At 42.2% G+C, this 27474-nt stretch overlaps 1 protein-coding gene across 1 annotated transcript in view; it reads right to left on the bottom strand.

Moving 5' to 3' along the window:
• Window positions 1–27474, bottom strand: part of LOC143297955 (intermembrane lipid transfer protein VPS13D-like) — a 128096-nt gene that overhangs the window by 12144 nt on the left and 88478 nt on the right. The window contains 15 exon segments of the mRNA XM_076610574.1: window positions 645–812; window positions 3611–3684; window positions 4330–4511; window positions 5315–5448; window positions 6051–6197; window positions 7414–7563; window positions 8858–8977; window positions 17860–17916; window positions 20223–20425; window positions 21551–21623; window positions 22974–23213; window positions 24198–24270; window positions 24995–25154; window positions 25995–26067; window positions 26694–26817. Of these exon segments, the coding sequence (XP_076466689.1) occupies window positions 645–812; window positions 3611–3684; window positions 4330–4511; window positions 5315–5448; window positions 6051–6197; window positions 7414–7563; window positions 8858–8977; window positions 17860–17916; window positions 20223–20425; window positions 21551–21623; window positions 22974–23213; window positions 24198–24270; window positions 24995–25154; window positions 25995–26067; window positions 26694–26817 (1978 nt within the window).

Raw genomic sequence — 27474 nt, 5'->3', positions numbered from 1 at the left:
AACAAAAACAAAACTCACAGTGGATAGAAGCTCAATCAAAAAACAACAGCAAAAAAAAACACTATAAAAAATGATGAAATTTTTTTTTTTTATATACAGGTTTATATATAGCACAGTATGCCCATATCAGATGGGGCTCACCGTGCTTTACAACAAAACATACAAATTTAAGACTAAGTGACGTTAAATATGTACAAAGTCAACAAAGTCTCATATTTGTACAAATACAAATATGACACTGGCTAAAATATACATATATAAGACTAAGTGACATAAAAATGTGTAAAACCTTCTGACACAAAACAAAAAGCTGCTGAAAATTATCAATGGCTCAATCATTAATGCAAACTAAGAAACAAACCAACATACAAAAAAAACAAAAAACAAAAAAAAAAATCAAAACTGTTTAAAGTCATGTAACGGAATCAAAAAGTTATCAATGCTAGTAAATGAACTAAAAACTTAAGAGACTACATGTAAAAAAATAAATAAATAAATAAAATAAAACCAAATAAATAAAAATTCAAAAAGGAGAGAGAGAGAGAGAGAGAGAGAGAGAGAGAGAGAGAAATTGAAAGACTGAATGCAAAGGAATGTAAAACAAATCACAAGAACCCCCAATGTTGTCAAGCGGACACACGGACCTTTGCGGTGGTGTTGGAGACCCCATGGGTGACGTTCTTCAGCAGACCTCCCACGTTGCCGTCGTTGATGAGGCCCGAGATGCCCTCCGTAACGTCGTTGAACAGACCCAGGGGGTTCCCCAGGAAGTCCACAGACCCCAGGATCTTCGCTGCCTGCCCTTTCAGCTCCTGCACCCCACAACACACACAGTCTATCCTCACTGCCCAATACAGACAGACACAGTCTATCCTCACTGCCCTATACAGACAGACACAGTCTATCCTCACTGCCCTATACAAACAGACAGTCTATCCTCACTGCCCTATACAGACAGACACAGTCTATCCTCACTGCCCTATACAGGCAGACACAGTCTATCCTCACTGCCCTATACAGACAGACAGTCTATCCTCACTGCCCTATACAGACAGTCTATCCTCACTATCCTCACTGCCCTATCCAGACAGACACAGTCTATCCTCACTGCCCTATACAGACAGTCTATCCTCACTATCCTCACTGCCCTATACAGACAGACACAGTCTATCCTCACTGCCCTATACAGACAGTCTATCCTCACTATCCTCACTGCCCTATACAGACAGACACAGTCTATCCTCACTGCCCTATACAGACACAGTCTATCCTCACTGCCCTATACAGACTGACAGTCTATCCTCACTATCCTCACTGCCCTATACAGACAGACACAGTCTATCCTCACTGCCCTATACAGACAGACACAGTCTATCCTCACTGCCCTATACAGACAGACAGTCTATCCTCACTATCCTCACTGCCCTATACAGACAGACACAGTCTATCCTCACTGCCCTATACAGACAGACACAGTCTATCCTCACTGCCCTATACAGACAGACAGTCTATCCTCACTATCCTCACTGCCCTATACAGACAGACACAGTCTATCCTCACTGCCCTATACAGACAGACAGTCTATCCTCACTGCCCTATACAGACAGACACAGTCTATCCTCACTATCCTCACTGCCCTATACAGACACAGTCTATCCTCACTATCCTCACTGCCCTATACAGACAGACAGTCTATCCTCACTGCCCTATACAGACAGACACAGTCTATCCTCACTGCCCTATACAGACAGACACAGTCTATCCTCACTGCCCTATACAGACAGACACAGTCTATCCTCACTGCCCTATACAGACAGACACAGTCTATCCTCACTGCCCTATACAGACAGACACAGTCTATCTTCACCTCACCAGTTATACAGTCTAACTGCCCCACAGACACATTCAAACTGCCCCACACAGACACATCCTATCTTCACCAGTCTCACTTCATGTTTGGCAAAATCAATCAACCAGTCATGCTTCATGCATCTTCAGTCCTATCAGTTTCACATCTGCTGTGATCACAGCATCACATGCATGCACACCATCATATCCTTTACTGTCAGTGCATCACATCAGTTACACAGTGAGGCTGTGTCTTCATTCCCGCCTTCTCTTTCTTCTTCTGCTTTCAAGGGACCGCGACTCTCACATTCGCTTGTCTAGATCCGAATCTTATGCCCATCATTAAGTGGCTGAACAGTGTACAGGTACTACCAGTAAACCCAGTTTCAGTGTACTAGACGTCAAGAACTGACACAAACAATATATATTCTGAGATGAAAACATCCCAGAATAGCCACGTCAAACAATAAGCATACAAGAAAATAACACTTCTGATGCAAAAAAAGGTTGGCACAGACAGAGCAACAAGATAACGTACTTAATCTCAGGAATGGTGGCCATTGTGAAATGAGCAATCAGCTCCAGCCGGTAATGGCGTTTGATTGGCTAGCAGGCGGCGAACTGTTAGCCGAGACATCTTATCACTGAGTTGCTGCAAAATTTTGGCCAAGAGGAGCTTCTTCTTCTTCTTCTTCTTCTGCGTTCGTGGGCTGCAACTCCCACGTTCACTCGTATGCACACGAGTGGGCTTTTACGTGTATGACTGTTTTTACCCCACCATACAGGCAGCCATACTCCGCTTTCGGGGGTGTGCATGCTGGGAATGTTCTTGTTTCCATAACCCACCGAACGCTGACATGGATTACAGGATCTTTAACGTGCGTATTTGATCTTCTGCTTGCATATACACACGAAGGGGGTTCAGGCACTAGCAGGTCTGCACATATGTTGACCTGGGAGATCGTAAAAATCTCCACCCTTTACCCACCAGGCGCCGTCACCGTGATTCGAACCCGGGACCCTCAGATTGAAAGTCCAACGCTTTAACCACTCGGCTATTGCACCCGTCGGCCAAGAGGAGCAAACTGATAGGCCTGGTTTGCATCAGTTTGACATGGTACAGTATATGACACCAAATTTCAGTTTCACTTTCAAGGAGCTGTCAAAGCGTGCAGACTGATCCATATAAGCTACACCATATCCTCAGGATAAAAAAATAAAAAAATTAAAAGGAGCATATGCCTGACCCACACATAAACCCAATGTGCTGGCCAGGCCTTGAGAGTCTACCCCAGGCTTGTGTCAAACAGGAAATGAAATAAAATGATAAAACCAAAAGGTCAGTGTCAGTTTCTCAAGGAGTCACTGCATTCGGACAAATCCATACATGCTACACCTAGGCAGATGCCTGACCAACAGCATAATCCAACACGCTAAGTCAGTTCTTGAGTGCATGCTTATATACTTGTGTACCTACCAGAGTGGATTTTTCCTACATAATTTTGCCAGAGGACTACACTCTCGTTGCCATGGGTTCTTTTTCAGTGCGCTAAGTGTGTGCTGCACACAGGGACCTCAGTTTATTGTCTCGTCTGAATGACTAGATGCTCAATTTGATTTCCCAGTCAAACTTGGGAGAAAGGGCGAGAACGGGATTCGAACCCACACCCTCACAGACTCTCTACAATGGCAGCTGAGTGTCTTAACCATTCTGCCACCTTCATCCACAAAGCAAACACAGTCAAGGAAAACAGCCACTAACCCGAGTATAGTGCTGGATCATGTCGCTGAACAGAAACTCGCTGGTCTCAAAGGGGTGGTAGCGGGTGTAGGGATCTGTCAAAATACACACACAGAGATATACATCCACATCAATCACAATAGTGATATCATAATGCATTATACTGTCTTGTATCATACTGTATTGCATTGCAATGCATTGTATTGAATTGTATTGTATTGTATTGTATTGCAGTGTATTGCATAGCATTGCATTGCATTGCACTGCGTTGTGTTGTATCACTCTATTTGTCACAACAGATTTCTCTGTATGAAATCCAGACTTCTCTCCTCAGCAACAGATTGTGGAACAGCTGTGAGCCATCCAATCTTCCCTGTAACTGACACTCCCAACAAGGACTCAATCTTTTCACTCTACACAGTAACTCACTCCAAACAAATTATCTCACTTTACACTCTACATTGTAGCTTTAAAACCCAATGAAAACTCCCATTTTTACACTCTATGCCTATTCTCGGTGAGAAACCAAGATCTAAGCGCTTCACAAACACAGAAACATTTGCACAACAGGCTGCCTACCTGGGTTGCACCAAATGACCGCTGCCTTTAGGTGCTCATCATTTGTTTCCTGTGTCATTGTAAGCGCACATGCACACACGCATGCATGCACATGCGCGCGCGCGCACACACACACACACACACACACACTGTGCAGTCTACATTTATCAAGAGACACTGACCCAAGTCCACCTTGGCCTCCTCAAAGGCGATGAGGGGCACCGACAGGGCATGCTTGATAACCTTCAGGTCAGGGGGCAGTTTGCCAGAGGTCACCATGCTCAAGGTTACACGGCTTGTGGACAGCTTCAGGGTGCCGAAGTAGTAGCGCTTGGACTGGATGGATGTGACTGCCGACAGAGCCCTGGGGACACGGAGAGAATGCAGCATATACATGGTTTTATTTTTTCTTCTGATTATGATTATTGATACTTTTACAGCACCTATCTTCAGTCAGAGACTCACGGAGTCATTTCAGTTTCAGTTTCAAGGAGGCGTCACTGCGTTTGGACAAACCCATATACTCTACACCACATCTGCAAGGCTGATGCCTGACCAGCAGTATAACGAGTCATTTCCATCAACGGAGTCAGCTGCATCCATTTACCAAGCAACACTAAATTGATGAATCAAAATTACAGATATGATGTTTCATGAAATATGACGATTTTGTTTTGGTTAGTTTCGTTCCAGATGAGGCACTGCTAAGTTGTACGGATCAGACTTTTCTTCAGGGCCAGTTTAACAACATAGCCAAAAACTCTGCCTGATGTTATGGTGTTCCTTCACATTCAGCTTCACTGCTGAGTGGATACCACACATAAAAACACAACAATTACACAGTTTACATGGTAAAGACAAGGTAGTATAGGAACACTCAACTGACAAAGCCAAACTTGTCACTCCCACACCACCCCTGTAACATTGCACACATACATCTCAGCTTAAGCTATGGAGCAGATAATTGTACCCACATGCTGAAAACACATCTCTCTCTCTCTCTCTCAGATGCTGCCTTGCTTGCATACAACTCCTTCAACTTTCATAAGCTGACACACACATGCACGTACCCATGCTTGCACACGCCAGTCATGCACACACACACATGCACATACCACTTATGCACACACACACACACACACACACACACACACACACAAGCCTTACCTATGGGTATCATAAGCATCTTCCATTCGCTGAAGATCGGAGGCGTCTTTCTTGAAGCCTGCAAACTGCAGAAGTTTCCACAGCAGCCTCTCTTCCAGATGCACCGTCAGACGTTTGGTGGTGATGTACAGGTGCTGTGAATTCAATGTGAATATAAATTTGCAATAAGAATAATAATGACAAGAATACACACACACACCGATATATATATATATATATATATATATATATATATATATATATATATATATATATAGATAGATAGATATATAGATAGATATATAGATAGATAGACAGATAGATAGACAGATATAGATATATTTGTTGGCAAGAACAGGCACTGAAAATTCTAAATCAATACTCGCTGAAAGCTGTCAACAGATGCTGAAAATTCAGAATGAAAACAAAGTGAGCAGTGCCACGAACACAGTCATTCTATGCGAATAAACACCGGAGAGCATCAAAAATATTATCAATTTAAGAGTTCAATATAAAAACAGAAACCTGGAAATTTGACATCAATAATGTCAAAGAGCAGAGAAAGTTGTTTGAATCTGAACATGAAACGTTGACAAGCAGCTGGGGCACTGTGCTGAGGTACAGCTTCACACACAGCCAGGGTGTGACATGTTGCAGGTTGAATGCGCTCAGTTATCTCTCTTTCCGAGGCAGACGTGCTATGACTGGGCCACAATTCCACTTAACTAACACAAGCCCTGAGAACCCTGCCACATACCTTGAATATTTCAGCATTCCACTTGGCAGAGGGCACCTTGTAGGCATTGATGTGGAGGGCAGGTGTGTTGTCTGGCACGTCACGCCTAACGTTGGGCGTCACATACACCATCACCGGTCGCACCGCCCCAAACAACTGGTTGTCCACCTGTCAACCCACACTCTTGATGAGAGAGCGAAAACGTTTCAGTCCCCCTCCTGAAAACCCACACTCTTGATAACAGAAAGAAAACGCTTCAGTCCCCCTCCTGTCAACCCACACTCTTCATGACAGAAAGAATACGCTTCAGTCCCCCCTCCCTGAAAACCCACACTCTTGATGACAGAATGAAAACGCTTCAGTCTCCCTCCTCCCCTGTCAACCGACACTCTTCATGACAGAAAGAAAACGCTTCAGTCCCCCCTCCTCCCCTGTCAACCCACGCTCTTGATGACAGAATGAAAACGCTTCAGTCTCCCTCCTCCCCTGTCAACCCACACTCTTGATAACAGAAAGAAAACGCTTCAGTCCCCTCCTCCCCTGTCAACCCACACTCTTGATGACAGAAAGAAAACGCTTCAGTCCCCCTCCTCCCCTGTCAACCCACACTCTTGATGACAGAAAGAAAACACTTCAGTCCCATCCTCCCCTGTCAACCCACACTCTTCATGACAGAAACGCTTCAGTCCCCCTCCTCCCCTGTCAACCCACACTCTTCATGACAGAAAGAAAACACTTCAGTCCCCCTCCTCCCCTGTCAACCCACACTCTTCATGACAGAAAGAAAACACTTCAGTCCCCCTCCTCCCCTGTCAACCCACACTCTTCATGACAGAAAGAAAACACTTCAGTCCCCCTCATCCCCTGTCAACCTACACTCTTGATGACAGAAAGAAAACACTTCAGTCCCATCCGCCCCTGTCAACCCACACTCTTCATGACAGAAATGCTTCAGTCCCCCTCCTCCCCTGTCAACCCACACTCTTCATGACAGAAAGAAAACACTTCAGTCCCCCTCCTCCCCTGTCAACCCACACTCTTCATGACAGAAAGAAAACACTTCAGTCCCCCTCCTCCCCTGTCAACCCACACTCTTGTTGAGAGACAGAAAATGCTTCAGTCCCCTCCTGTTAACCCACTATCGTTGAGAGAAAGGAAATGCTTCAGTTTTGATTTTTTTTTCTTTAATGTTTCACAAAAAACCTTGAAGAGGTAGGCTCTCAAGGCCTCCTCAGCACACTGGGTTTACGTGAAGATCAGGAATCAGCCCCTCTATTTATCTATTCATTTTTTTAACAGCAGACTCATGTGGTGTAGTGTATAATACCAATCAGTCCATACTCCTCTGACAACCTCCTAGCAGCTGAAAACTGATACAACTTGCCTTGACATCGGCCACGCTGACGTCGCAGGTGAGGTGGGACTGGCGCGAGGCGATCTCCACCTGGATGTTGCGCAGCGTGACGTACACCAGCTCCTCCGGGGTGCTGTTCACCAGGGAGATCCCGATGCCGTCCCTCAGGGACAGGCACACCTGTAGGCCACCAACCCGTTTCGTTGTGGGGTCAATTCAATGTGTGTGTGTGTGTGTGTGTGTGTGTGTGTGTGTGTGTGTTGGAGGGGGTTGGTAAGACCATGCATGTGTGTGTGTGTGTGTGCGCACGTGCGTGCGTGCGCGCACATGTGTCTGTGTGTGTGTGTGTGTGTGTGTGTGTGTGTGTGTGTGTGTGTGTGTGCGTGCGTGTGTGCGTGCGTGTTGTGTGAGGTTCTTCTACTGAAACATTTTGTTCAATGTGTGTGTGTGTGTGTGTGTGTGTGAGTGTGCTGGAGGGGGTTGGTAAGACCATGCATGCATATGTCTTTGCTTACTGATGTCTGCATGTGAGCATGACTTCATTCACAAATGCATAAGTGCACAGTGCATGCAGCAATAATTGCTGGCATGGACATGTGTGTGTACAGTGGCAAATTGTATTTTTGTCTTTTTTGGTTGTTGTTTTTTTTTCATATAATCAGATTCCTATGATAAAATGATACTTTCAATGGCACTCCCCCCAACCCCCCCAGCCCGCCCCCCTTCCCCCGAAACTTAAGACTGGTTAACTGTCTACATCTAAGTACAGAAATTCACTGCTCGACATGTGCAAACAAATATTCTACACCATAATGTTCACCTCAAACAAATCAAGAATGTATTGGAGCTGATACACAGACACACACACACTAACTCACATACACAAAGCATTTGTCAGGTGTGTTTCATTTACTGTCAAACGAATCACTGTTGCCCTCTTCTCCGTCTCTCTCACTTACACAAATGCACGTGCAAACATACAGACACCATATCTTACCTAATCCCAATCAACATGATACTGAATCTTACAATAAATTCAAAGCCAAGGACACACAGCTGTCTGCATCAATATCAATGAAATGGAATGTGTCCCGAAAAAAACCAACCAACCAAAAAACCCCAGGGGAAGCATAAAAAGTCTGATGAAAAAAACGACACAGTATACATGCATTCCTTGTGCCTAGCGCAAAAGGCATAAGCACAAATAGCTTGTTTTCATCCTGCCCTCATGAAAAGGGAAAATAAATACTCAACACAAAAGCATAACATTACATGAATAAATTTCCAATTATGTCGCAAAAAAAAAAAGAAGAAAAAAAAGAAGAGAGGAGAAGGGAGGGGATAAAGGGAGGCAGAGAGAAAGGAAGGGACAGCACAGACAGACAGACGGACGGACGGACAGCCAAACGGAGGTACAGACATTCCATCACGCAAACACTCAGAAATGCAACCACGTTCACGCTCTGAAGTTTACCTCCAGGTTAAGCTGTTTGGCTTTGCGAGTCTTCTGCCCACTGGCTTTGTCGGAGGTGACTTCATCGTACACCTCCCAGTCCTCCAGACCTTTCTCTCGCATCGGCCGCCGCACTATTTGCTGCAACACACACACACACACACACACACACAGAAGATTAAACATCACCCACCAGATATTTGAAAACAGACTCTCATTGATGTCTGCACACACACACACACACACACACACACACACGCGCGCGCGCGCTACATTCAAAATAACTTAACTTCAACAAGTAAATCACAATCTAAGCATGACTGAATCAGGCCGACATGTACTGAAGAGAAAACAACAACAACAACAACAAAAAGAAAAAAAAAAGAACAAACAAATCCATCTCCCCTTTCTTAAAATATGAATTATTGTCCACCTCATGTTCCATGCATGATACTGATTACCAGCTGGCTTTGTCCAGTGACAGCTTCACTTTTACAACACAGATTTGTATTCCATGCCTTCTGCCATAGTCCAGAAGCACTGGTCAGCATTTTCAGTCCGAAATGACTGGAGCTGTGTTCTGGTGAACTTTCGGAGTATGCTTCTAAGATTGTAGCTTTGGCACTTTGAGCTTCAATTTGTCTCCTTTACCACACATTAAAAAAAAAAGCCACAAATGTAATTCCTATATAATGATATATGTATATTTTTTATTTTTCAAATTGATAGGATGTTTGTGGTGATTTCAAATGTTATATAATCATACTGACAGCAGATTTGAAGGTCTATACTTGTCAGGTAATGATGAGGTGTAGGTATTTTGTAAAACAGTAGAGAGAGAGAGTTGGGTTGTCTGTTTCAGGCATTGTTCTTTTTTCTTCTTTTCTTTATTAAAAAAATAATTAATAGGGAAGAAGGGCTCTGTGTGTGTGTGTGTGTGTGTGTGTGTGTGTACATACTGGTGTACTATTTGTTTAATATTTGTTTTATGCCTTCATATGGTGAACATGCCAAGGGCCAGAGAAAAGGTCATATTATTACAGTACATAAATGACAGCAACTCCAGAAAACAAATAAGACACCAAAACAACAATGAACATCAAACTATTAGTGGGGAGGGAAGTGGGGATTGTTCGGTGTGTGTGTGTGTGTGTGTGTGTGTGTGTGTGTGTCTTTTTTGTTGTTGTTGTTGTTGTTGTTTGTTATTGAACAGTGTGTTTACTTAGCGAAAATAAACAATGCAGTTATTGTTCCGAGTACTAAAAGCCTGAAATGATGTGTCCAGTTGTCTTAACATACTGGATAGTGCATATAGCAAAAGGGCAAACATTGCATTCATTAAAAGGCAAGATGACATTAGGCAAACAGCACAAGATATTAACACTGAGTAAGTGCCGTGGCTGATAAAAGCAGGGTTTGGAAGATGAAATTGGCACAGTCACACACTGATTTTCTTGTACCTTCTCTAGCCAGTATAAAAGAAACACACACATTCTCTCTCTCTCAAGCGTAGTATTCACTGGAAAAGAAATAAAACTGATTTTCTGCACAGTTCCAGTTCCAGGCCAGCCAAGTTTGACAGAACTTTAAAAGAAAAGAAATGGCCATCAGCTGCTGTGGGTGCGATCACTGTTGCCTCCCTTGTGGAAGACCACAGGAGAAGCTTGACATCCAATGTAGTTCAGATTTTGGTTTGTCACCCCCCTCTAATTACATTTCGTTTTGTCCAACCTCTCATTACATTTGGTTTTGTCGCCCCTCTCAACATATTTCTGTTTCGTCAATGCTCTATTAGATTTTGTTTTGTCACTGCACTGAACAGATTTTTGTTATGTCCCCCCTCTTTTGGATTTTGTTTTTTCACTTCTCTGATTATATTTTTGTTTTATCCCACCTCTCATTACATTTGGTTTTATCACCCTTCTGAACTGATTTCTGTTTCATCACTCCTCTATCATATTTTGTCTTGTCACCATTCTGAACAGATTTTTTGCTATGTCCCTTCTCTATTAGATTATCTTTCCTTTTTTTTCTTTTTCTTTTACACTTTGTTGTGTCCCCCCAAACCCCATTTATTTTGTACTGTTACCACTCTGAATAAATTTTGTTTTGTCACCCCCTTATTATGCTTAGTTTTGTCCCCCTCTCATTACATTTTGTTTTGTCACCACTCTAATCAGATTTTGTTTTGTCCCCCTCTCATTATATTTTGTTTTGTCACCGCTCTAATCAGATTTTGTTTTGTCCCCCTCTCATTATATCTTATTTTGTCACTACTCTGTATAGAGTTTGTTTCCCATTTTGTTTTGTCACCATTCTGAATACATTTTGTTTTGTCACCCTCTCATTAAATCTTATTTTGTGACTTCTCTCATTACATTTTGTTTTGTCACCCTCATATTACATTTTGTTTTGTCACCCTCTCATCACATTTTGTTTTGTCACTTCTCTCATTACATTTTGTTTGTTTTGTCACCCTCTCATCACATTTTGTTTTGTCACCCTCTCATCACATTGTGTTTTGTCACTTCTCTCATTACTTTTTGTTTGTTTTGTCACCCTCTCTTCACATTTTGTTTTGTCACCTTCTCATCACATTTTGTTTTGTCACCCTCTCATCACATTTTGTTTTGTCACCCTCTCATTACATTTTGTTTGTTTTGTCACCCTCTCTTCACATTTTGTTTTGTCACTTCTCTCATTACATTTTGTTTTGTCACCCTCTCATCACATTTTGTTTTGTCACTTCTCTCACTACATTTTGTTTTGTCACCCTCTCATCACATTTTGTTTTGTCACTTCTCTCATTACATTTTGTTTGTTTTGTCACCCTCTCTTCACATTTTGTTTTGTCACTTCTCTCATTACATTTTGTTTGTTTTGTCATCCTCTCATCACATTTTGTTTTGTCACCCTCTCATTACATTTTGTTTGTTTTGTCACCCTCTCATCACATTTTGTTTTGTCACTTCTCTCATTACATTTTGTTTTGTCACCATCTCAATACATTTTGTTTGTTTTGTCACCCTCTCATTACATTTTGTTTTGTCACCCTCTCATCACATTTTGTTTTGTCACCCTCTCATTACATTTTGTTTTGTCACTTCTCTCAATACATTTTGTTTTGTCACCATTCTAATCAAATTTTGGTTTGTCCTCCACTAGATTTTGATTTGCCACCCCTCTAATTACATTTTGTTTTGTCACTTCTCTCAATACATTTTGTTTTGTCACCATTCTAATCAAATTCTGGTTTGTCCTCCACTAGATTTTGATTTGCCACCCCTCTAATTACATTTGTTTTGTCATCCCTCTTAGTATCTATATTGTTCCCCCTTCCCACTGAATTCTATTTTTGTCACCCATCATTTTAGATTAAGATTTGCCCCCCACCCCCTTTCATCTTTTATTTGCACCAAACCATCTGCTTTTGTAGTCCCTCTTTCCTTTCGCTCCCTGCCATGAGATTGCTGAAAAGACTGGTAGATGGAGCTGATGTTGACAGATGGTGACAATGACTGGAGCATACTGTGCAGGAGATGAGTTATTCCTTTTCCTTGTCTTTGGCATAGGAAACATACCCTTTTAACCATCTATATGATATAAACTAGTTGGTCAAAATATGCCACTATCAGAGTTGACTCTAAAATGCAAATATCAAGAGAGAGAGAGAGAGAGAGAGAGAGGATATCCAATCATAATGAAAAATCAATACATTTTTCCATGTTTATAACATTACCGACATGGCTTTGAAGACCACTAGTAATTCAAAGCTGTCTATACAGCCTGACATTGTGTTATGTGTGCTCTCCCTGTCAGTCCCAGGGATGCTACACTCTTAACTGATGTCTTAAATGTAGGAAAATACTAACAGCAGAAAAAGAAAGAAAAAGGATGTTTACAAGAAAGATTCAAAAACACTGTCAACCACATCTTACGTTTAATCTCTCAATAGACAATTTTGGAATTGGATGCAAATTTTCAAGTGCATGCTCTCTCTCTCTCTCTCTCTCTCTCTCTCTCTTCTATTACACACACACACACACACACACACACACACACACACACACACACTTACAAACTTACACATACACTTGCAAACTCACACACACATACACACACACACATCTAAATAATTTTAGCTGCAATAATCTGGTTAAAACACACACACACACACACACACACACACACACACACACACACATACACACTGAGAGAGAGGAGGGGTGGACAAAGGTGAGGGATGATCTATTCTATATATCCAGGAACAGGAAGCTCACAGCACTGGCTGTCACCCCACACAGTAACTAATCCTTGTGTACTGCACCACACAGTTTACACCCACCATCCTGCATTTCACAAATGTTTCAATGAAAATCTAAAAGCATCTCTCAGTAACTCTTGCAATGGGTTATGAGAATTGTCCTTTGTGAGAATTCTGGATCCTTCCTCTATTTCTCTTCCCTGGGACATCCTGTTTCCACTCGTGTCTGAAACACTTCTCTTCCTCTTCAAGTGTTTTCAGGCTCAATGCAAAACACTGTTCTTTTCTCTTCATTTTGGTCATGAACCAATTTCAGAGCATGCTTTTTTTTCTGCTTTTTTTTTAATTTGTTCTCTGGCTTCCATGTACCTTATTTTTATTTCTAAAAAGGGGGTCATCTCAGAAGATTATTTTCATTTCTAAAAAAAAAAAAGGGGGGGGGGGGTCATCTCATAAGAAGATTAGCCAGCACCTCTGAATGCTATCAGTCTTCAAGCTACAGTTCCTTCTTCAGCTCTCATGTGGGCAATGAGGGGGGTCACACACCTGTCCATGTTGTAGGGGAACGCACTTCTAAAGGTTGCTGGGTTCCCAGATGATCTCAAGGCAACCCTGTTTGGGTCCCTGTTCAGTGATCTGTCCCCTTGTCAGGACTTTTCATCACAGATTTGGATACTAAGTACAGAAAAACCAGGCCTCTGAAGCCTTGTTTTCCTTCATTTCATGTCTCCCTCTCTCTCTCTCTCTCTCTGATTCAAACTGGCCATTCTGTCCAGCCCTTCTCCCTACAGCAGGGGCAATCACTTCAACATCTGAAATTCAAAATTGGATTTTCATCTTCCCTGCAGTAGATCTAGTCATTTGATCGAGACAAGCAAGTAGGGTGAAAAGCACCTGTCTGGGTTAGTATGCACCAGGAAAAACTCGTTACTGAAATTGTATCTGTTTACCGAAGGTTTAATTTCCCATGAACATTAATGATGTGCCACATGAATAAACCAGATATAAATGTTAGATGAAATTCAATGCAAATGCCAAAGCCATGAGTAAACTAGATAAATTTATGTTAGATGAATTTAATGCAAATACCAAAGCACTCTAGCTCTTTTCATTGTGTTGCAAATACTGAAGCAACACTAGAGGTTTGATTTCCCATGATCACTACTGAAGTGTCACCCGAACCGATCGGGATAACTGGGTAAAAATGACTGAAAATACAAAAGCACTCTAGCACTTCCCATTATTTTGAAATGCGCAGATTTTTCTTGCCAGATATCTAGATATATTACGCAGATAAATAAATGAATAATCACAAAAGGATAGCCCTTACTACAAAACATAATCTGATGTTTGAAAGCACACTGGGGTGCCCAAACAGACTGCTCAAGTACATAACAAGAAAAAAAGCAAGCCCACATAGTAATATTAAGCAAAATTCATAAATGAAATAACGAATGAATGAACAAACAAAGATATAGGTAAATAAGACATGAAAAAAAAAACCCAAACAATAATCATAATAATAAACACTGCAAGCCGACAAAGCAAAAAGACCACAAACTAGAAGGAAAACAGAAGAAAAGAGCCCTCAAGAAGCTTGCCTTCTGTGAGCCGCACACTCCAAAACAGCCAGTCAACTGTTTGGTCCGTGCAGCTTGGGGCATAATAAGTCGGGACTGCACAGGCTGCAATGGCAGTGTTCTTTTGTAGTTTGAAAAATCTTTCTCTCCTTTTTTTTTTTTTTTTTTTTGTATAGTAACCATGCAGTACTTTCTACACAATTACTGGATATTTTGTTTTCACACTGATGTTTATATAACCATTAACATATGTAATCAGAACTGTAGAGCTGAGCTGCCGAAACCAGAAACAGTGTCCTGTAATGGAAGAAGCCCCTTCTACCAAAACATGAATATATATACATGAGGATACAGGATGCAGACCAAGTACCCTATCAAGAAACAAGCATCAGCATGCCACTCTGTAAGACCAAGAGTCATGAAATATAAAATCAGCACGAGTCTACAAGGCACAGTCCCTCTGTATATTTACACACATGCGACAAACAGGCCAAAGAACAGATGGTCATGCAAAATAATCAGTTTTGGGGGTGGGGAGTGGGGAGGGGGGTCAAATAAACTTGTGCATCGACTGGGGTTTGTATGTGGGAAGACGGGCTTTCAGTTACGGTGAAATTCAAGTTACAACAATGCTACTAATAAAATGAACGATTATGTGTTCAGCAAACATACACACATGAACTCAACTAAGCAGTCACTTTCTATGTAGAAGAAGCAGTCTACTGCTAGCTAGCTCTTCCTGGAAGGATACTCTACTGGTTACCACAAACAGCTTCATCAGTCAACTTTAGATGATCTTACAAACTAGTTGCTCCACTGTAAAAAAATATTTGAGAGGAAGACCACATTCGAGATTACTTTAAAACTACTAGTTACATTGCACTGTTTTTGTCACATGTTTAGAACACACCTGATCACATTCAGCCTTTTTTTTTCACAGTGAAAACAAAAACATTCTGATCTTTCCTTGTACTGCCACAAAGTTCTGATGTGAGTATTCTTTACACCAAATTTGTTTTTGTTTTTTTAAACAGCAAAACTGTGGCAAGTTAAAACACTAACACTTTTAAACCTCTGTGTTTTGACAACAGTCTGAAAGTTCTTAGGTATTTTTCAGTGCTCCAGGGCTGACAGTGAGATACAGAATGCAGCTGTTTTGAATTTGTCTTGTTACTGCTGTGACCCCCTAACGTGAGCTGAATCACTGAAAGCACTGGTGCAAACACACATACAGGCTGATCAGCAGCATAAATTCAGTCACGCTGAAAAAGGTGAGTGACATTTAACATTATCAGCAGTGATTTACTGTTTTCATTCTAAACTTATACATGTAAGCAGCAAAGAAAAAAAAGAAGATGAAGAAGAAGAAAAGTTAAACTGCCTATGGATGGGTTAGATACATTTGCATACACTTTTTTTTGTTCATAGTAACCCATACCCAAGACAAGATGCAGCAGGCAGGTGTAAATCTGCTCCTCTCTCTCTCTCTGTCTGCATGTGGGCAATGCGTGCGTGCATGTGTGTTTCTGAGGAGAAATGTTCAAAAAGCTGTCAGAGACAACAGGCAAACCATGCCATTCCCTGTTAGAACTATTACTCTGGAAGTGCCTGTTTGGCTCTGCCAAAAAAATAACAGGACCGGCAAAGCCTTCATGACACACATGTGATGTGTGCTGAATTTGTGGGACCACTGGTAAGCTTGCCAAGTCCTCCTTGGACAAAATGCCTTTCTGTGTTCTGTTGCTAGTCTACGCTGTAACTAACTCTCTGACAGAAACCTATACAAATGAAGTACTAGTGCCCTTTGGATAATAGTCCTCTTTGGAGGTGTTTGTTTCTTTTCATCATTTAACCATTGAGATTCTGTCTCAAATATGAACACCAATACACATTAGGCTCTCACTCCCACTAAAAGATGGACTCTCATTTTTGGTGGTGGTGTAGTTTCCCAGGAAAAAAAAACCCCTCAAATTTAAAAACAAGCTTTGCTGTAGGTTGCACTAAACCTTTTCCCTTAGACTTTAAAAAGTGTTAGCAGCATAAACAAGCAAAGAAACGACTGGAAGATGAATGTGAACAGAATCATGAAAATGTGTTAATGACACTGTGAAAATCCAAATGTTTTAAACTTCAGCTGTGTGCAAACAGCCGTATTGGCAATGTGTAAGTTATGGATCACAGTCAGGCCAGCAGGATTTACAGCCCAAAGAAAATGTTAGAAGCAATGTATATTTCTCTGCCAAGGTGCACAGAAATGACAATGGAGTTTCACAGAAAGCAGAGTCTGAACCAGAGCCCAGCAGAAAATATTGTGCCATTTTGAAAGATCATTTGAATGAAACAGAAATGTAAGTACTTGCACACCTTCACATACATGTTAAACAGGACTGGGTGGAACATGTCCCCTGTATATTCCACACTGAGTATGAGTGCACGTGTGCATGTGCGTGCATGTACATGTTCCCCAACCACTAAGTTCACTGTCACATATGAGACAATACTTAAGTTCAGCCAATCCTCAGCCACTTAAACTACTTAGAACAGCTGTTCCTCAACAGTTCACTCACACACACACACAAACAAAAAAACATAGCATAAACCATTTGTTTAATAGTATGTCTAACATACATTCATGCACATGCTAGAGTCAGACAAGTACAAGGCAAAGAATTCCAATTCAGTGTACAGTCTTTGTCACTGTTGTAAATGTGCGTTGCTGGTGTTCTTTTCATGATCTATCAAAGTGCCACAGTAAATTTACTGGTATTATCAATATTTCAAATCAAACAAATTACTTTTATCCATATTCTGCAGATCAATACCTTTACAGCATCCACTTCAGCATATCATTAAAATTTTATGAGTTACAATTTCTCATTGATTTTGGTAGATTCTGTCTTCTTTTGTACTTTTTGTTATACATGTATTTGAACGAAGATCCTTAAAATCAATTTGGTGCATGGCTGATCACCTGAAATGGAAAGAAAACTAAAGAGTATTTTAAACAGGTACACCAACGAAAACCACAAATGATGATAACTCAGGCTGGTTACATACACCACGTTTCAATTATTGTTGCAGCTAGCCAGACACCCTGAGGTCAACACAGAGAGGTGAAAGAAGTGCACTCCACAAGCTAAACAAGAGAGATCTCCGAGTAGTACGTGTGTCCCACTAACCTTTTGAACCCACAACATGGAATACTGTGCAACTTGAGTAAACTCCATTAGCCATTTCTGCAAACAAGGCCAAATCCCAACATAATCCAAAAAACACTTTCATTTCCAAACACGCACAAAATTAACTGTGTTAAGAAGGTAACCTGAAAGAAACAGTAACAAAAATATAAGAAGCAATAATTGGCAGTTACATTCAAGGGCTCTCAATCCAAGCCACTTCACAAGCCCAAAACAGCCCAGGTTACAAGAGCATCTACGTAATACAGGGAAGCAAAGCATTGCTGAATACTTTGCCTTTTCATGCACACATAGTTACTTTTTCAAATCTTTTATTTTAACTGAACATTAATTAAATCTGCAATGTCTGTCACAGGACTGCTGAGTAACATCCTTAAATCACGTACTGAAGCTCACATGAAGATCATGTACTGAAGTTTTTGCCTACACTAGGATCATCAGTAACAAAGATGTTGCTTCCCTTCGCCACGTCTTGGCCGAGAAAACTAGACAGTCATGACGAAAAGGTATGCCTGCCGTTGTAATATACATGTCTATAGCAATGCAGATCTGATAAGAATGCGCAGCATTATTGTGACACTTTGAAGGTAGTCTGGGACCCCCCCATACCCCCAACAACTATGGTAAAAAGAATCACTGGGGTCCCTAAGATTTCTAAATCACCAGAAAACTTGAAAATATCAAAAAGCATGGGGGGGAAATGAGTGGCCAGTTTACAGAAAATCTTACCAGCTATGTGTTCAAAACAAACTTGCTACAACACAGCAATTTTGGTATCAACACCCTGACTGCAATTTGGAGCAAATATATCATATGCCTGGCTTTGGCTTTCATTCAGGGCACAACAAAAAACACAGCAAGAAGCTGAGAGGTAATCTCCAGTCTACTGTTTTATCCTTCTGTAAGTTTGCTTTTCTTTGTGTATTCAGTAGCTACACAAATCATGGCGTTAACTGGTATCAACCGTACTCTACTTCAAAACTTAAAAGCCAGACTAAAGACATTTTCCAAGTGCTGAAAGATTCATGTGACATTATGAAAGAACCCCCCCCCCCAACTATACTGATCATTAGATAATTCATCTCACATTTCCATTAATAAACAAGCATATAAATGAATGAATAAATCAATTATAAAATCACTAATATCTAACAAGCCTTAGAAAATAAAAGAAAAGCATATCAAAAACACACAAAAACAAAAATGAACACCAAAACAAGAAAGAAATTGAAAAAGAGAGACAGAAAGAAGGAAAGAGAGAGAGAAAAACAAAAGAGTGTCTGCTCAAAAGACACAACAAAATGCTGGAATCAAGATGCCAGCTTCTTACCCAGTGAGAAGCCTAATGGAACAATGTTACCTACCCAAAGGAACGATGTTACATGCCAAAGGGAACAATATTACTCCAAAGCAATGACTAAACAAAGTCATCTTAGAGTTGAAAAGTGTTCTTGTCCTGCCTTCAGACTGCCCTAAAAAAAAAAAATCATAAAAAAAAGCAAGAAAAACTTTTTGTGGGAAAAGGATTCCTTTGCTAAAGCATTCTGAGAGGTATGTACTGTTTATCTGACAATGCTGCCCACCAAATCTTCCACTCTTTTTGGCCAGAATCAAACCTGATTTGTATTGGTCTGCTACAACCCAACAGGTTTTTCGTTGATGTAACTACAATGAAGACGACTGGGTTCTTTTTTTCAGTCTTTTTTCCTTCCTTTTTCACATGACAAAGCGCTATCCATCCCCATCACTCAACCCTACCTCCTACCGTACCCATTCTTTTTTTCTGTTTCTTTGGGTTTTTTTTTAACTTGGTATTTCAACTTTTGCGTCATGAATGAAGCCATTTCTCTTCTCTTTTGTATTTTCTAAATTGTTGTGGTCAGATTTCTCTCTGCATTCATCTACAGTGCTGTGCATAAATGGAGAAGCTGTGCGCTGAAGCCAAGAGAAGCAGGTAAGAAGGTGGGGGGCGTGGGGCTGTGGGGTAGGGGGTGGGGGGAGAAGAAATGTATAGGACAGGAGAACACACAGAAAGACAGACAGACAGGGATACCAATACTGATGTTTTATTCAGTATAGGTCATGACCCCTCATGAAGAAGACAAGAAAGGGAGACAGACAGACAGACAGACAGAGGAGAGAGGGAAACTCTGACAGATCTTCAATAAGCGATAAACAAGTCAAAGCATTACACAATAAAACAAAATTAAAATTAAACGAGAAAGATTCATGCAAAAAAAACAACAACAAAAAAACATTAGATCAATCTCTAACAAAAAAACAAACAAAAAAGTGGTCAGCTGCTCACAAGAGAGAGAGATACACTGAGAGAGAAACCCACTGACCCTGTGCTGAATGTCCACAATCTCCAGCACGCGGATGGGGCCGTCCATGGTGACCCGCACCGACAGGCAGCCAGAGCCCGGGCGCAGCTTCTGGCGCGACACCAGCATGTGCAGGGGCACCACCGCCCCCGCCTCCTGGGCGTCCACCTCGCTGCCCTGGCTGCTGCGGTACTCTGGCCCTGGACCCAGCACCGCCAGGGCCCCTGTGTGTGGGGGACACATGGGAAACACGATGATAATAATGATAATAATAGACGGGACCCATATGGTGCAAACTCCCCATTTTATGGGCGCTCAGCGCCTCACATGAAACAACACTTATACACTATGGGAAATGTGTTTCATGGAAAACCTGGTCAAACCAGACAGGGCCCCTGTGTGCCACATGGGAAACTCAAACCTGACAGGGCCCCTGTGTGTGACACATGGGAAACATGATGACGACAATGATAATAATAGATAGGACTCATATGGTGCAAACTCCCCATATAATGGGCTATAAGCTCCAAGTGATCCTTTTCTGACTTTCTGAAAATGATTCTTGATAAACCTGACAGGGCCCCTGTGTGCCACATGTGAAACATGACAAACCCAACAGGGCCTCTGTGTGTTACACATGGGAAAGGTGACAAACCTGACAGGGCCCCTGTGTGACATATGGGGAAACATGATAAACCGGACATGGCCCCTGTGTTGGACACATGGAAACATAATGAACTTGACTGGGCCCCTGTGTGCCACATGGGAAATATGACAAACCTGACAGGGTCTCTGTGTAACACATAGGAAACATGATAAACATGACAGGGCTCCTGTGTGTGACACATGGAAAACCTGACAGGGCCCCTGTGTGACACATAGGAAACATGATAAACCTGACAGGGCCCCTGTGTGTGACATGGAAAACCTGACAAACCCAACAGTGCCCCTGCATGTGACAAGTGGGAAATGTGACAAACCTCAAATGGGCCCCTGTGATGAACACAGGAAACAAGACAAACCAGAGAAAGCCCCTGTGTTGGACAAATGAAAGCCCAAACAAACAAACGAATGAATGAATGTGATATATCTCATGAACACAGAAGAAGAAGAAAACTAAATTCTTTTAAAAAAAAACTAAAAAAAAACCCAAAAAGCAACAACAACAAAAAGTGTTCTGGTCAATGACTGGCTGTACATGTTGTTTGGGAACGCTTTGGTATCTTTATCATCATGTTCAAAACTATTTTTAATATCAAATGTGACAGACGACACATGTGTGTGTGTGTCAATGATGAAATGGACGAGAACGTCAGGAGACACAGGAAGAGGTAAAAGAGGACACTGACCGTCCTGCAGTCCCTCCACGCCATTGATGGTCTGTATGCACATGGCTCCGGCATGGCAGCATAGCATCCCGTCCTGTCTCACACACACACACACACACACACGCATGCATGTGCACACACAAATTCATACAATTAATAATGGTCCATTTTCAAGTTCCAACAAGGGCTTATAAAATAGCACTTACGTGACACTGTATACCATGTAACAGTTTCAGGCCATACTGTATATCAGACAACCATTTTCAAAAAGCATATTCACAGCTGCACTCTTATACACATGAAGAAACCTGGGCATTCAATTTGCTTCAGAATGATTCATGAGCATGTGACACCACAAGAGATAATTCAGTTCATGTGAGATGTAGCAATACTCTCAAACAGATTCATAGAGTATATTCATAGATGTATTATGTAACAAATAAACATACAAAATGCTTTTTACCCTACCCACCTGACTTCACAGCCCATACACATCAGCCACAAATGTACACATACACACACACTGTGCCCTCCCCCCCACACACATATATACACCCATACACACCCCCTCCACACCCCTCCAACCAAATACACACACACCACAAATACAAACACACACACTACATACAAACATGATACATACACATCACAAATACATCCTCCATCCCCTCCCGACCATACACACACACACGCCACAAACACAAATGCACACAAAAACACTTACACACACACACATATATATATACCACACAAACACACACATATGAACACATAATACACACAGACACACACACACACCACACACCAACAGACATACACCCTTCCCTCCCCCCCCAACACACACATACACACCACACATACACCCTCCACCCCCTCCCAACCACATATACACATCACAAACACAAACGCACACACACACACCCTCACATATATACATACACACCACACAAACACACACATTTAAACACCCACACCACACGCACACCCCACCCACCAACACAACACCCTCCCCCCCACCACCCACAGCCTACCCACCAACACTACATCCTCACCTCCACCCCCTCCCCACATCCACCCACACCACCCCTCCCCTCCAACCCCTACCAACCATGTACACACACCACACACACACACAGTCACACACACACACACACACACACACATATATATATACACACACCACACAAACACACACATATAAACACACACCTCACACATACACCACACGCACACCCTACCCACCAACACAACACCCTCTTCCTCACCCCCACACCATACCCACCCATACAACACCCTCCCCTCCACACCCTCACCCTACCCACCCATACAACACCCTCGCCCCTACTCACACCGTACCCACCAACACATCACCCTGCCCCCCCCCCACCCCCACCCCCAACACACACCCACACAACACCCCCCACGCCCACACACACAACCCCACCTGTGTGAACCTCCAGGTCTGGGTGGAGCGGCGCCGCTCGTCGGGTTTCTTCAGCACCAGGGGCACCGGGCGGCCGGGCTGGGGAGCGATGTCGGAGATGTCCAGCACGAAGCCCTGCGTGGGGGGGTGGGCGGAGGATGGAGCTCGGGCCTTGCTGGGGTCCCTGGGGGACATGGACCCCTCGTGCTCCAGCATCCCGCTCCCAGTCATGCGCCACAGCTGGCTGCGCTTGCCCTTCTCCTGTCACCAGCACCAACAGTTGGTTTTTTTGTTGTGTTGTTATCATTATCATCATTATTATTGCTATTATTATGATGATTACTACTATCACTATTATTAATACTATCATCATTATTTTTTTCATAATCATCATCACTATCATCATTATTATTATCATCATTCTTCTGATTATTATCATAATTATCACAAAACAGGTTTTGGGGTTTTTTTTGTGTGCTACACCATCATCTACACCGGTTCACTGGCATTACTTCCATGCCACTCATTCTGGGTTCTCCATACACAGCCATACCAAAGTTTGTCATGACAAACGGTATTTATATAAAGCAATCCCAATGAAAATCATCCTGAATACAGCTATTCATTGATTATACTGTTCATCTGGCATGTTTTAAGCCAAGTATACAAATCATTCAAGTCGACAGTGTTTGTGATATCTCTAAAATAGCCATAAAACCAGAGAGTATTTGTATACTAATTTTTGAACAGTGATTCAATGATCAGTTTTCAAAGAGCAGTCCAGATGGAAATTGTTGGCACAGCAATCATAAATATATATCACTGGTTTTCTGCACGGCATCTTTGGTACATCAAAATCAAAATAGATTTGGTTTCGCATCTATGATGACCAGCTGAGGAACAATCAATCAATCCAAATGAAAATGACCAATCATTCATCAGCCATAATACTGCATGCATGACACTGATGAAGGATCTGGGTTTGTCACTTCAAATGACACATTCACAAACACTCAGATTGTGAAGACTTATTTCTCTTGTTTTCAAGCACATCAACGCACACACAGAAATATATGCATGAAAAAATGCACACACACACACACTTACACACACACACTCACCCCATGCCCCCAACACACACACACATGCACACACTCTCTCCCCCCCCCCCCTCCCCCCACTCCAACACATACACACACACACACAGAGGACTACAAACAACATATCCCAGAAGTGTGGTGTCACCTTGCGTTTGAAGACGATGTTGTTCCCATGGACACAGTCCAGCACAAGCTCATGGTCAGGACCAGGCCAAGACCTGGGGAACAGAAAACGTCAAGATGAAAACTGTTTCTCACAACAGGACAGGACTTCCACTCTACTGACCAATACTTTCCCATCAGTCATGCTGCCTGCTCTGTGGCAGTGATCGTCTGCTACACAGGAGTCATGGTGATCTTTTTTTCATTGGTATTACCATCATTTTCATCATCGTCAAAATTTTCATTATTATCATCATCATCATTATTACTATCTATTATCATTATCATCATCTTTCATCAGGTCTGTCTCTCAAGGTTTAATGAACACATAGATAGGTTCAACTGAATTATCATTTATCTAGGAAACAAGAACATCTGCTGGGTTTGGGTTTATTATTATCAGTATCATTTTGTTGTTGGTGTCGTAATCATTTTAGTTAGTGGTCACAGTGGAAGAAGAAACAGCAACAGTAGCAGCACTGTCCTCCATGTGTCTGATAGGACAACGGATTATCTATATCATCACCATTATCACTGTTCTTGTTGTTTCATTGCTGCTACTGCTGAGTTTTGACTTTTCAATGAAGAGTTTTGCAAGAATTCAGTTTTCATTTTTAAAGTTACAATTCTTTTTCTTTCTATTCATTCACAAAAAGAAAACAACATCAAAACTCACATACACACAAAAAAACCCTCCAAAAAACAACAATAAACAAACAACCCCCCCACCCCAGACCCCCCCCAAAAAAGATTCCTCCACTGTTGTCATTGACGACTCACTTGTCAAATGTAGGGGTGGCGATGAGGTAGATGAAATTCTCGTACTGCAGTTGTTCCCCTTCCTCCAGCCGATCCAGACTGTAGGTGGCCGACGTACCCCCTGGAATCTGTAGCTGCAGCTTGAGAGGGTTCAGCGTGGGCTCGTCCCATGAGTAGGGTGCTAGGGGAAAGAAAGAACAACAGTGGGTGACACCAAGTGCAGGGGCGTGCATCCACATAGACAGTTTCAGGCGAGTGTGTGTGTGTGTGTGTGTGCATGTGCACATGCGCATGTAGCTGTGCAAGTGTGTAAAAGTGGGAAGGATTGAGCTTGTTACAACCACAACAGATCCAGTATTTCCTTTTCATCGTCTCAGTCTCAATGACAAATCAGTGAAAACTGAGCTCACTATCATGAGAAACCTGAGAGGAACTGAGGAAGCCAGTGCCACCCACAACCAGCACACACACAGATGTACGTGATCCAACATGCCTACCCCAGATTCTGACTATCAATACTGCAGCCTCCAAATATCCCAAACAAACCAGAATTATCAGTAACACCACGTCACATTTGCTGGCAGTCAGAGAACAGCATATATATAAACCACAAAATAAAAAGGCTCTGAGCTTGTAACACGGCTGTGAACAACACTCATGCTGATTTTGGCTTATGCGGTATGTTTTGCACACATCCTCTTCATCACTGCATAAAGTCTTTTCAATGTAGTTCTCACATGTATTCTTCTTCATCACCATGTTGGTGTGCCATTCCATTTCACAGCATTTCTAAAATCCCAGTTTCGACAGAAAACTGACACATGTCCATCTAAGCTGCCCTGGCAATTGCCTGAAGGAATTAACCATGCACATTCTTCCTTTCTGGAATGGCCACGTTTTTTTTAAAAATAAATTTTGTCCTGCATTAACAATTAATGTTGATTTCCCAGAACAAATATGGACAAATCAGGACGGTAGGCATGCCTGTGTGAATCACCCAGTGACACAGCCAAGTACTCACTTGCAGAGTGTGGAGGCAGGAAAGCCTTCAGTCTGTCGTCATTCACACCATGCTGGTGGTACCGCACTTGCAGCTGCACACACACACACACCAGACATGTTCACAATAGTTTCTTTTTTTACCAATAAAAAGTTCATTGTTATCTGTACCTGTGCAAAGACAATAAGTCTTGAGTCATGAAAAAGGAAGCGTAAAGCCAAAAGGTCTCATTCTCCATGCAGGCAATCGCTTTCGTCTCAGTTACATAAGGAAAATCATTTCCTAGTAAAGCTTCCATTGATTTTTCAGTTTAACTGTGAACATCTTACCATCTTCACCACTTCAAAATGAACTCATTGACAGGGAAAACAAAAATCACTGATTTTTCAGTTTAACTGTCAACATCTTACCATCCTCACCACTTCAAAATGAACTCAATGACAGGGAAAACAAAAATACACTTTTACATTACTGTGTGAGTCTGTGTGTGTGTGTGTGTGTGTGTGTGTGTGTGTGTGCAATGAAAAATCATGAACTGTTTTTATCAGTTTTCTGTGACCACTTCATAAACCATACTAGATTTTTACATAAACATTCAAAGGAAGAAAAAATACCAAGTTTACACACATATTCATCTACATAATTATTATAATATCAATACATCTAGCATGTAAGCTTTCCCTGGTCACTGAGTTTATTGCTCAAAGCTGCAGGACTCACGTCAGTGAGGTTGTCCAGACGGAAGGGGGGCGGCATGACGTCAGCATCGGCGAACACAATGAAGAAGGTGGGGCCCTGAATCACCACCTCCACCTTCAGCAGCAGGCACTGACCACTGCTGTCCCTGTGTGACACAACACAACACTGTCCACTGCTGTCCCTGCGTATCACAACACATCACTGACCACTGCTGTCCCTGTGTGACACAACACATCACTGACCACTGCTGTCCCTGCGTATCACAACACATCACTGACCACTGCTGTCCCTGTGTGACACAACACATCACTGACCACTGCTGTCCCTGTGTGACACAACACATCACTGACCACTGCTGTCCCTGTGTGACACAACACATCACTGACCACTGCTGTCCCTGTGTAACACACCACACCACACCACAACACAACACTGACCAGTCAGCATCACTGACCACTGCTGTCCCTGAATAACATTACAACACAACACTGACCAGTCAACATCACCTACCACTGCTGTCCTTGTATAACACACCACAACACAACACTGACCAGTCAGCATCACTGACCACTGCTGTTCCTGTACAACATAACACTGACCACTGCCGTCCTTGCATTACACAACACACCACAAAACTGACCAGTCAACATCACAGTCACAAAATGTCACCACTACTGCAACAGAAACAATCCTGACCTTGCGTTCACATTCATAATTGGAACAACAACTGTCGATGACAACCTTTAAGGGGCTTTTGTGCCGAGGGACTGTCATGCGTCAACGATCTGTCAGTGTCAGTCTG

This window comes from Babylonia areolata, chromosome 23, assembly GCF_041734735.1.
Source record: "Babylonia areolata isolate BAREFJ2019XMU chromosome 23, ASM4173473v1, whole genome shotgun sequence".
Classification (NCBI taxonomy): domain Eukaryota; kingdom Metazoa; phylum Mollusca; class Gastropoda; order Neogastropoda; family Buccinidae; genus Babylonia; species Babylonia areolata.
Note: the sequence above shows the minus strand (reverse complement) of the source record. Positions and strands in the feature narration are given on the sequence as shown.